Source organism: Coregonus clupeaformis, chromosome 21 (assembly GCF_020615455.1).
Source record: "Coregonus clupeaformis isolate EN_2021a chromosome 21, ASM2061545v1, whole genome shotgun sequence".
Taxonomy (NCBI): domain Eukaryota; kingdom Metazoa; phylum Chordata; class Actinopteri; order Salmoniformes; family Salmonidae; genus Coregonus; species Coregonus clupeaformis.
The window spans coordinates 56,900,624-56,912,814 of NC_059212.1; the positions used below are offsets into that span (position 1 = coordinate 56,900,624).

The 12,191-nt window shown below is 48.1% G+C and overlaps 1 protein-coding gene across 1 annotated transcript in view; it reads right to left on the reverse strand.

Annotated features, from left to right (window-relative positions):
* Positions 1–12,191, reverse strand: part of LOC121535473 (neurocan core protein) — a 75,644-nt gene that overhangs the window by 5,054 nt on the left and 58,399 nt on the right. The window contains exons 13-16 of the mRNA XM_041842581.2: positions 9,627–9,740; positions 8,186–8,237; positions 7,583–7,772; positions 7,044–7,188 (exon numbers count right to left, since the gene is read on the reverse strand). Coding sequence (XP_041698515.1) covers positions 7,044–7,188; positions 7,583–7,772; positions 8,186–8,237; positions 9,627–9,740 — 501 coding nt within the window. The remainder of the gene's footprint in view (positions 1–7,043; positions 7,189–7,582; positions 7,773–8,185; positions 8,238–9,626; positions 9,741–12,191) is intronic.

Sequence of the window (12,191 nt, forward strand, 5' to 3'; positions counted from 1 at the left end):
CTTACACTCTTATGTCAAGTGTGAGTGTTTCCTTGCCAGACATTCTATTGACAAAACAGAGCAATCACCAGAGGATACAAGTCTTTGTAGAGTAAATTGAAGAGGTCTTGGAAAGTAATATGAAACAGTATTTCCTAAATCCTTATTTGCCATGATGACTTTGTTCCTCCAAATGAACATACAGTTGAAGTCGGACGTTTACATACACTTAGGTTAGAGTCATTAAAACTTGTTTTTCAACCACTTCACAAATGTCTTGTTAACAAACTATAGTTTTGGCAAGTCATTTAGGACATCTTCTTTGTGCATGATGCACGTAATTTTTCCAACAATTGTTTACAGACAGATTATTTCACTTATAATTCACTGTATCACAATTCCAGTGGGTCAGAAGTTTACATACACTAAGTTGACTGTGCCTTTAAACAGCTTGGAAAATTCCAGAAAATGATGTCATGGCTTTAGAAGCTTCTGATAGGCTAATTGACATCATTTGAGTCAATTGGAGGTGTACCTGTGGATGTATTTCAAGGCCTACCTTCAAACTCAGTGCCTCTTTGCTTAACATCATGGGAAAATCAAAAGAAATCCGCCAAGACCTCAGAAAAAGAATTGTAGACCTCCACAAGTCTGGTTCATCCTTGGGAGAAATTTCCAAACGCCTGAAGGTACCACGTTCATCTGTACAAACAATAGTGCGCAAGTATAAACACCATGGGACCACGCAGCCGTCATACCGCTCAGGAAGGAGATGCGTTCTGTCTCCTAGAGATGAACATACTTTGGTGTGAAAAGTGCAAATCAATCCCAGAACAACAGCAAAGGACCTTGTGAAGATGCTGGAGGAAAAAGGTACAAAAGTATCTATATCCACAGTAAAACGAGTCCTATATCGACATAACCTGAAAGGCAGCCCAGCAAGGAAGAAGCCACTGCTCCAAAACCGCCATAAAAAAGCCAGACTACAGTTTTCAACTGCACATGGGGACAAAGATCGTACTTTTTGGAGAAATGTCCTCTGGTCTGATGAAACAAAAATAGAACTGTTTGGCCATAATGACCATCGTTATATTTGGAGGAAAAAGGGGGTACTTGCAAGCCGAAGAACACCATCCCAACCCTGAAGCACGGGGGTGGCAGCATCATGCTGTGAGGGTGTGTCACGGATACGGCCAAGGCTGCCCCTCCTCCTCGCTCGGGCAGGCTTCGGCGGTCGTCGTCACCGGAGTACTAGCTGCCACCGATCGATGTTTCTGTGTCTCACTAGTTCTGTCTTTATTATTCACACCTGTTACTCATTAGGCTTATTAGTTTCCCTATATTACCTCTGTTTTCCCTCCTGGGTGTGTGCGTGATTGTTCTTTGTTACATCGTCTGTTGAGCTGTTGTTTTGCTCTTCCCTGCGTGGAGGGTTTGCTATGGTTTACTTTGAGTCTAGTAAAGCCATTTATCTCTCAGTTCTGTGTCCTGCGCCTGATTCCGTTTCCCCACTTCACCCAGACGCTGACAGAATCACGCACCCTTTATGGAGTCAGCAGGCACGCCCAATCCCAGCGCTTCGGTGGAGGAACGCATCCACCAGCACGCGACCATGCTGCAGAGACTAGGTTCAGCTCTGGATCAAGTGTTCAACACCATGGATCGATGGGAAAGAGTTGGGATTTCTACACCTCCTCCTTCGCCGATTTCTCCTCCATCAAGACCCTCAAACCCTGGGTCCAGTGGTCTTCGGCTCTCGCTCCCGAGGGAATACGATGGGACAGCTGCTGGGTGTAAGGGTTTCCTGCTCCAGGTGGAGCTTTACCTGGCCACCATCCACCCGGCTCCCTCGGGATACGAGAGCGTGTCCGCCCTCATCTCCTGTCTGTCGGGCAGAGCCCTGGAATGGGCCAACGCGGAGTGGGGTGGAATAGACGCTGAGTCCGTTCGTTATGAGGATTTTACCCGCCGTTTCCGGGCAGTATTCGATCATCCGCCTGAGGGGAGAGCGGCGGGGGAGCGTCTGTTTTACCTCAGCCAGGGAGGGAGGAGCGCACAGGAATTCGCCCTGGATTTCAGGACACTGGCAGCCAGCGCGGGATGGAACGAGAGGGCCCTGATTGATCACTACCGATGCAGTCTACGGGAGGACGTTCGTCGGGATCTGGCCTGCAGGGACACTAATCTTAACCTGGACCAGCTGGTAGATTTATCAATCCGGCTGGATAACCTGCTGGCTACCCGCGGACGTCCAGATCAGGGTCCGTCCAGTCCATCCCCCAGCACTTCCGAGTCCACACCTATGGAGCTTGGAAGTGCTGATGCGGAGAGAACGAGCAAAGGGGTGGTCTCCTGCACCAACTGTGGCCGCAGAGGACACACTGCGGGCCGGTGCAGGAGAAGACCCTCATAGAATCGAGGCAGCAGGCAGGGTTCTGGGGGACCATCCCAGGTGAGTAGGCACCCAACTCACCCAGAGCTCCCTGTTGCTCACATGATGATAAATGTTATTTTTCCTGAGTTTTCCCCAACTTCCCAGCATAGGGCGCTCGTAGATTCCGGCGCAGCTGGGAATTTCATGGATAGACTGGATGCGCATAGATTAGGGATTCCTATATTGCCTTTAGATGTGCCCTTCCCCATACGTGCCCTAGATAGTCGCCCATTAGGGTCAGGTATGGTTAGGGAGGTCACAGTTCCACTTCGGATGGAGACACAGGGGGGTCATGAGGAGAGAATTAGTATTTTCCTTATTGATACTCCTGCATTTCCCATGGTGCTGGGCCTTCCCTGGCTAGCCACCCATGACCCCAGTATTTCGTGGCAACAGAGGGCTCTCAAGGGATGGTCACCTCAGTGCTCGGGAAGGTGTGTAGGTGTTTCCGTAGGGGCAACCACGGTGGAGAGTCCAAACCATGTCTCCCCAATGCACATTCCCTCAGAATATGCCGATTTGGCTCTCGCCTTCTGTAAAAAGAAGGCGACTCAATTACCACCCCATCGTAATAGATCTCCGTGAGGGCGCTGACTTCCCAGGAGTCACGTGTATCCTCTGTCACAGGAGGAGATGGTGGCTATGGAGACATATGTCACCGAATCTCTGGGACAGGGATACATTCGGCCCTCCACTTCCCCTGCCTCCTCGAGTTTCTTTTTTGTGAAGAAAAAGGATGGAGGTTTACGCCCGTGCATTGACTATCGAGGTCTCAATCAGATAACCGTAAAATACAGCTATCCTCTTCCTCTCATTGCTAGTATGACGGAGTCATTGCACGGGGCGCGCTTCTTCACAAAATTGGACCTCAGGAGCGCGTACAATCTGATCCGGGAGGGGGACGAGTGGAAGACGGCATTTAGTACCACCTCTGGTCACTATGAGTACCTCGTCATGCCGTACGGGTTGATGAATGCTCCCTCAGTCTTTCAATCCTTTGTCGATTAGATTTTCAGGGACCTGCACGGACAGGGTGTAGTGGTGTATATAGATGATATTCTAATATACTCCGCTACACGTGACGAGCATGTGTCCCTGGTGCGCAAGGTGCTTGGTAGACTGTTGGAGTATGACCTGTACGTTAAGGCTGAGAAATGTCTGTTCTTCAAACAGTCCGTCTCCTTCTTAGGATACCGCTTGTCAGAGTCAGGGGTCGAGATGGAGTGTGACCGCATTTCAGCCGTGCGTAATTGGCCGACTCCTACCACGGTAAAGGAGGTGCAGCGATTTTTGGGTTTTGCCAACTACTACCGGAGATTTATCCGGGGCTTTGGCCAGGTAGCAGCTCCCATAACCTCTTTGCTAAAGGGCGGATCGGTGCGCCTGCAGTGGTCAGCTGAGGCGAACAGGGCTTTTGGTCAGCTGAAGGCGCTGTTCACCACGGCTCCCATGCTGGCTCATCCGGATCCTTCCTTGCAATTCATAGTCGAGGTGGACGCGTCCGAGGCGGGGATAGGAGCTGTACGGTCTCAGCGCTCGGGTACGCCTCCCAAACTCCGCCCCTGTGCTTTCTTCTCGAAGAAGCTCAGCCCGGCGGAGCAAAACTATGACGTGGGGGATCGGGAGCTGTTAGCTGTTGTGAAAGCTCTTAAGGTGTGGAGACATTGGCTTGAGGGGGCTAAACACCCTTTTCTCATTTTGACTGACCACCGCAATCTGGAGTACATTCGGGCAGCGAGGAGACTGAATCCTCGTCAGGCAAGGTGGGCCATGTTTTCACGCGTTTTGTGTTCACCCTATCATATAGACCAGGTTCCCAGAATGCTAAGGCAGACGCTCTGTCCCGGCTATATGACTCAGAGGATCGGACCAGGGAGCCTACTCCCATACTTCCGGCTTCTTGTTTGGTGGCACCGGTGGTATGGGAGGTTGACGCGGACATCGAGCGGGCATTACGCACGGAGCCCACTCCCCCCCCAGTGTCCAGTGGGTCATGCGTACGTTCCGTCCGAGGTTCGCGATCGTTTGATTTATTGGGCTCACACGTCACCCTCTTCTGGCCATCCTGGCATTGGTCGGACAGTGCGCTGTCTTAGTGGGAAGTACTGGTGGCCTACCTTAGCTCAGGACGTGAGGGTTTATGTTTCTTCCTGTTCGGTGTGTGCCCAGTGCAAGGCACCTAGACACCTGCCCAGAGGTAAATTACAACCTCTCCCCGTTCCACAGCGGCCGTGGTCACACCTATCGGTGGACTTTGTTACGGATCTTCCTCCGTCACAGGGTAACACCACGATCCTGGTCGTTGTGGATCGGTTTTCTAAGTCCTGTCGTCTCATTCCTTTGCCCGGTCTCCCTACTGCCCTACAGACCGTAGAGGCCCTGTTTACTCACGTCTTCCGGCACTACGGAGTGCCTGAGGATGTAGTGTCTGATCGGGGTCCCCAGTTCACATCGAGGGTCTGGAAGGCATTTATGGACCATCTGGGGGTCTCGGTCAGCCTGACCTCAGGTTTTCACCCCGAGAGTAATGGGCAGGTGGAGAGAGTAAACCAGGATGTGGGTAGGTTTCTGAGGTCGTTTTGCCAGGACCGGCAGGGGGATCGGTCAGTTTACATCCCCTGGGCAGAGATGACACAAAATTCCCTCCGCCACTCCTCCACTGACCTGTCTCCTTTTCAGTGTGTACTAGGTTACCAGCCAGTCCTGGCACCGTGGCATCAGAGCCAGATCGAGGTTCCTGTGGTGGAGGAATGGTTTCGGCGCTCAGAGGAAACATGGAACGCTGCCCATGTACGCCTGCAAAGGGCGATTAGGAGACAGAAGGCGAGTGCCGACCGCCACCGCAGTGAGGCTCCGGTTTATGCACCGGGGGACCGGGTCTGGCTCTCGACCCGAAACCTGCCCCTTCGCCTGCCCTGCCGGACGCTGGGTCGGCGGTTTGTGGGGCCCTTTAAAGTCCTGAGGAGGTTGAACGAGGTTTGTTATAGATTACAGCTCCCCCCTGATTACCGTATTAACCCCTCGTTCCATGTGTCTCTCCTCAGGCCGGTGGTAGCTGGTCCGCTCCAGGAGTCTGAGGTGCGGGAGGTTCCTCCGCCCCCATTGGACATTGAGGGGGCACCGGTGTACTCGGTCCGTTCCATCATTTATTCGAGGCATCGGGTTGGAGGCCTGCAGTATCTCGTGGAGTGGGAGGGGTACGGTCCGGAGGAACGGAGCTGGGTTCCCAGGAGGGACATCCTCGATCCCTCCTTGTTAAGGGAGTAACCATCGTCGTCATCCGACTGGCCCTGCTCCGCGTCCTCCTGGCCGTCCCCGAGGCCGGTGTCGACGCACGGCTGGAGCCGTGCGTCGGGGGGGTGTACTGTCATGGATACGGCCGAGGCTGCCCCTCCTCCTCGCTCGGGCAGGTTTCGGCGGTCGTCGTCACCGGAGTACTAGCTGCCACCGATCGATGTTTCTGTGTCTCACTAGTTCTGTCTTTATTATTCACACCTGTTACTCATTAGGCTTATTAGTTTCCCTATATTACCTCTGTTTTCCCTCCTGGGTGTGTGCGTGATTGTTCTTTGTTACGTCGTCTGTTGAGCTGTTGTTTTGCTCTTCCCTGCGTGGAGGGTTTGCTATGGTTTACTTTGAGTCTAGTAAAGCCATTTATCTCTCAGTTCTGTGTCCTGCGCCTGATTCCGTTTCCCCACTTCACCCAGACGCTGACAGGGTGCTTTGCTGCAGGAGGGACTGGTGCACTTCACAAAATAGATGTCATCATGAGGAAGGAAAATGATGTGGATATATTGAAGCAACATCTCAAGACATCAGTCAGGAAGTTAAAGCTTTGTCGCAAATGGCTCTTCCAAATGGACAATGACCCCAAGCATACTTCCAAAGTTATGGCAAAATGGCTTAAGGACAACAAAGTCAAGGTATTGGAGTGGCCATCACAAAGCCCTGACCTCAATCCTATAGAACATTTGTGGGCAGAACTGAAAAAGCGTGTGCGAGCAAGGAGGCCTACAAACCCGACTCAGTTACACCAGCTCTGTCAGGAGGAATGGGCCAAAATTCACCCAACTTATTGTGGGAAGCTTGTGGAAGGCTACCCGAAACGTTTGACCCAAGTTAAACAATTTAAAAGCAATGCTACCAAATACTAATTGAGTGTATGTAAACTTCTGACCCACTGGGAATGTTATGAAATAAATAAAAGCTGAAATAAATAATTCTCTCTACTATTATTCAGACATTTCACATTCTTAAAATAAAGTGGTGATCCTAACTGACCTAAAACAGGGAATTTTTACTAGGATTAAATGTCAGGAATAGTGAAAAACTGAGTTTAAATGTATTTGGCTAAAGTGTATGTAAACTTCCGACTTCACCTGTAACATACTGTTTCTAGCCACCACCCAGTTTAAAGCCGCTATCCAGTAGGAACCCACCATTTTATTTATTTATTTTTAAACGTATTGAGGACGCTATTGTAAATGCATCCTTGTTGTTTTACCTGTGCCTTTCTGAAGACATGGAGCTGGTTGTACCATGGCTATGTTAAGTACTGTGATCCTACCTGTGCCTTTCTGAAGACATGGAGCTGGTTGTACCATGACTATGTTAAGTACTGTGATCCTACCTGTGCCTTTCTTGCAGATGTAGGGCAGGTTATAGTTGCAGGGCACGTCGTTCCACTTGCCGTCCTCATGGGCGATGGTCACCACACAGTCCTCTCCTCCCGCAAAGAAGTTATCCGGCTGGTTCTCCCTCCAGTTCTCATACACCTACACAATACCACACACTTATGTTACACTGTATTCATCTTGGCTTTAAATCTGTTATAAAGTAATACACAGCTGTTTATACATGGGGTCCTATGTATGCTCTTCTGTAGCTAAGTTGGTAGAGCACGGACCTTGCTATGCCAGCATAGTGGGTTCAATTCCCGGGAGCACCCGTACTTAAAATGTATGCATGAATGACTGTAAGTCGCTTTGGATAAAAGCGTCTGCTAAATGGCGTGTATATTATCTGTTGTACACAGATACACTTTACACACAAAGTGTTCCAACTTTGAGGTTCAAGTACAGGTATAAATCACATACTGTACAATGCAGTATATTCCCAAACTGAGCATAATATGAGCTATTATTCACAGAGAGGAATATGGAATCTCACCAGTTCATTGGCATCAGTCCACTGGAAGTCCTCCTCCACTGTGCGATCATTCAGGCCGATCCAGGCGTTATCATGGCCCAGCCCGTTGATGAACTCCTGCTCGGTGACCGAGGTGACACTGCTGAGGTGGGCGCTCTGCTCTCTGCAGTCCTTCTCTGCATCCTCCCAGGTGTGTCTGTGAGAGAAGTACCTGAAGTGAAGAAAACGGGTATATATGTTAGATCAATACTAGGGCTCTATTCAATCTGCATTGCGGAAGTTCAGCGTGACAGCGTGATTGAAATGTAAAGGCACCGTAAACGCTGCTATGTCGACTCAGTCGGAAATTACCTTTACATTTCTATTGTGTTATTCAAACGTCCTTCATCCCTCAGCTACTAAGCCTGGAAATCAAGGCTATACTGTATCAACAGGATAAACAACAACAACATGATATAGATGACGTCTCAAACTCAAGGCCTGCAGGCCAGATCCATTTTAAGTGTGGCCCTCCGGACCTCGGTGAAGACCGAATGCGGCCCACTGGGAAAATTAGTTTGACACCCCTGATATAGATGAATGTTTAGAGGGTAGGTTCGTAGTCAGGTCTTCTTTCTCACGTACCTGTAGCAGTGGCCATGGAACTTCCTCCATCCATGCTCACATCCCTCAACGTCTAGAGAGGGATGGGAGAGAGAGGTACGAGTACGGGAGACGGGAGACGGGAGGGGACAAAGAAAGACAAATAAAGGAGGCAAGGAAGAGAGAAGGAGAGTGAGTGAAAAAGATAAGGGGAGGAAGGGAGATAGAGGAGAGTAGGAAGACAGAGGAAAAGAGGGACGGTGACAGAGAGAAGAAGAGAGAGAGAGGTGGAGAGAAGAAGAGAGAGAGAGGTGGAGGGAAGGAGAGAGGATTATTCTCATACCCTCTCAACCTTTCAACCAGTATTGTGCCTCTCAGGACCTGCAAGGCCACACTTTAATGTCGTTGAGACTGAATGAACCATTAAACCTGCAATCATGGATCCTCCATTTCCATTCTCAGCACACGCTGTTCCTCTCTGCATTATGAGGACTCATTAATAACTCCAAGGGTTATGGGTTCATTAACCCTCATTGCTATTAGTGTTTCTGCACACATGAGGAGGTGTGGGCTGTTTGACTGACTCTGAAGCCAGTGAGGTGTGTGTGTGTGTGTATGTGTGTATGTGTGTATCTGCGCTCATTTGAGTGTGTGTGTGTGTATCTGCGCTCGTTTGAGTGTGTGTGTGTGTGTGTGTGTATCTGTGCTCGTTTGAGTGTGTGTGTGTGTGTGTGTGTATCTGCGCTCGTTTGAATGTGTGTGTGTATTTGCGCTCGTTTGAGTGCGTGTGTGTGTTTCGGTGTCCATCCATCAGCCAGTTCTCTGCAGCATAGTGACAGGTGCAGACAGATACACTGCCTGATAGCCGGTGAGTGATACTGCAGTGAAATAGTGCTCTCTGGGACTTCAGCTGTAAGATCATACTACACATGACAACACTGACCAAGGAGACTGACAGACCAGCATGCTGACAGACAACATCATCCTGCACCCAATTGACATCTATGTATTTACCGTCCACACATTTACAGAGCTACACATATAGAAGTAGTAAAAACAAAACATTTTTTTTTCATAAGGGACTAGCTTCATAGGGAAATTACTTGGGTGGGAGCTCAGTTAACACATTCCACTGTATCATTTGGAGAGGTGCAAATGCCACATATCTGTGTATTTCAGATAAAAGTGATAATCTATCTGTCTCTCTCTCTGTTTAGGCTGTGTGTATTGACTATGTAGCACAGGAGGTTGGTGGTACCTTAATTGGGGAGGACGGACTCGTGGTAATGGAGCGGAGTATGTGGAATGGTATCAAATACATCAAACACATGGTTTCCATGGTTTCCATGTGTTTGATGCCATACCATTCACTCCGTTCCAGACATTATTATGAGCCGTCCACCCCTCAGCAGCCTCCACTGCTATGTCGTGTGTGTTTCCATGCTCGCTCCGTGTGTTGACCAGTGTGCACGCACTCTCTTACCCTTCTCACAGGCGTCTCCTGCGTAGCTGGGCAGACAGAGGCAGATGAATGAGTCGATCTTGTCAATGCAGGTGCCTCCGTTTAGACACGGGTTGGACTGGCAGTCGTCCACGTCTGTCAGAAGAACACACACAACACAGGTTAGAGACTCCATATACAGTACCCATCCTCTGTAGGCTGGTTCACTCAAGTACACTTGAGGTCTGTGCGCATAGCTCAGACCTTGCCAATATACCTTTTTCTGTAATCTCAGACTACGTAACATAAATGGTACTCAAGATTTTAGTTCTGGTTCAACTGATTTACTTTTTACGTAACCCAAGCATTTGATGTCAGTGGGAGATTTGCGGAAAACATTCCAGCTAAGCTTGCTGGTCTACAGTTAGGATAGAGTAAAGAGGAGAATGTCCGCAGCGCTGACATTCTCCCTAAACTGATTGAACGGTGGAAAGATGTTTCCTATGTTTTCTATCTCCATCAACTGAAGCAGTGGGCTGTGGGTGCAACAATTACTCAATTCATAACACCAGGGAACTGTATCCAAATCCAACTAATTTAACCAAGACCTCTCTTGACCCTTGTCTTCCTGTCACTAACACCTGTCTAGACCCTTGTCTTCCTGTCACTAACACCTGTCTTGACCCTTGTCTTCCTGTCACTAACACCTGTATTGACCCTTGTCTTCCTGTCACCAACACCTGTCTTCTCTTACTAGTACTGACTTTGTTAGCTGCTTCGTTGAGGAAAAGTTTTAATTACTATGACAGTGATATGTGGTTGTCTCAACTAGCTACCTTAAGGCGAATGCACAAACTGTAAGTCGCTCTGGATAAGAACATCTGCTAAATGACTCAAATGTAAATGTTTTGTACGGGAGGATGATCATTTCACTGTCATCATGGCAACTAGAGATTAGTGTGGGTGTTTTCTGTTTGTCTCTCTTTTGTCCCTCTCTTTCCTACTGCATGAATCAGAGCACTATGAGAGTACTTCAGAACCAAGTCACTTATTTCATTATTCCTGTGCCAAGCACTGTCTCTCTCTCTCTCTCTCTCTCTCTCTCTCTCTCTCTCTCTCTCTCTCTCTCTCTCTCTCTCTCTCTCTCTCTCTCTCTCTCTCTCTCTCTCTCTCTCTCTCTCTCTCTCTCTCTCTCTCTCTCTCTCTCTCTCTCTCTCTCTCTCTCTCGCTCTCTCTCTCTCTCTCTCGCTCTCTCTCGCTCTCTCTCGCTCTCTCTCGCTCCCTCTCTCAATTCAATTACATTTAATTCAATTCAATTTAAGGGCTTTACTGGCATGGGAAACATTGTTAACATTGCCAAAGCAAGTGATGTAGATAGCAAACAAAAGTGAAATAAACAATAAAAATTAACAGTAAACATTACACTCAGAAGTTACAAAAGAATAAAGACATTTCAAATGTCATTATGTATATATACAGTGTTGTAACAATGTGCAAATAGTTAAAGTACAAATGGGAAAATAATTAAACATAAATATGGGTTGTATTTACAATTGTGTTTGTTCTTCACTAGTTGCCCTTTTCTTGTGGCAACAGGTCACAAATCTTGCTGCTGTGATGGCACAATGTGGTATTTCACCCAGTAGATAAGGGAGTTTATCAAAATTGGGTTTGTTTTCAAATTCTTTGTGGATCTCTGTAATCTGAGGGAAATATGTGTCTCTAAAATGGTCATACATTTGGCAGGAGGTTAGGAAGTGCAGCTCAGTTTCCACCTCATTTTGTTGGCAGTGTGCACATAGCCTGTCTTCTCTTGAGAGCCAGGTCTGCCTATGGCGGCCTTTCTCAATAGCAAGGCTATGCTCACTGAGTCTGTACATAGTCAAAGCTTTCCTTAAGTTTGGGTCAGTCACAGTGGTCAGGTATTCTGCCACTGTGTACTCTCTGTTTAGGGCCAAATAGCATTCTAGTTTGCTCAGTTTTTTTGTTAATTATTTCCAATGTGTCAAGTAATTCTCTTTTAGTTTTCTCATGATTTGGTTGGGTCTAATTGTGTTGTTGTCCTGGGGCTCTGTGGGGTCTGTTTGTGTTTGTGAACAAAGCCCCAGGACCAGCTTGCTTAGGGGACTCTTCTCCAAGTTCATCTCTCTGTAGGTGATGGCTTTGTTATGGAAGGTTTGGGAATCACTTCCTTTTAAGTGGTTATATACAGCTCTTTTCTGGATTTTGATAATTAGCGGGTATAGGCCTAATTCTGCCCTGCATGCATTATTTGGTGTTTTTCGTTGTACACAGAGGATATTTTTGCAGAATTCTGCATGCAGAGTCTCAATTTGGTGTTTGTCCCATTTTGTGAATTATTGGTTGGTGAGTGGACCCCAGACCTCACAACCATAAAGGGCAATGGGTTATATAACTGATTCAAGTATTTTTAGCTAGATCCTAATTGGTATGTCGAATTTTATGTTCCTTTTGATGGCATAGAAGGCCCTTCTTGCCTTGTCTCTCAGATCGTTCACAGCTTTGTGGAAGTTACCTGTGGCGCTGATGTTTAGGCCGAGGTATGTATAGTTTGTTGTGTGCTCTAGGGCAATGGTGTCTAGATGG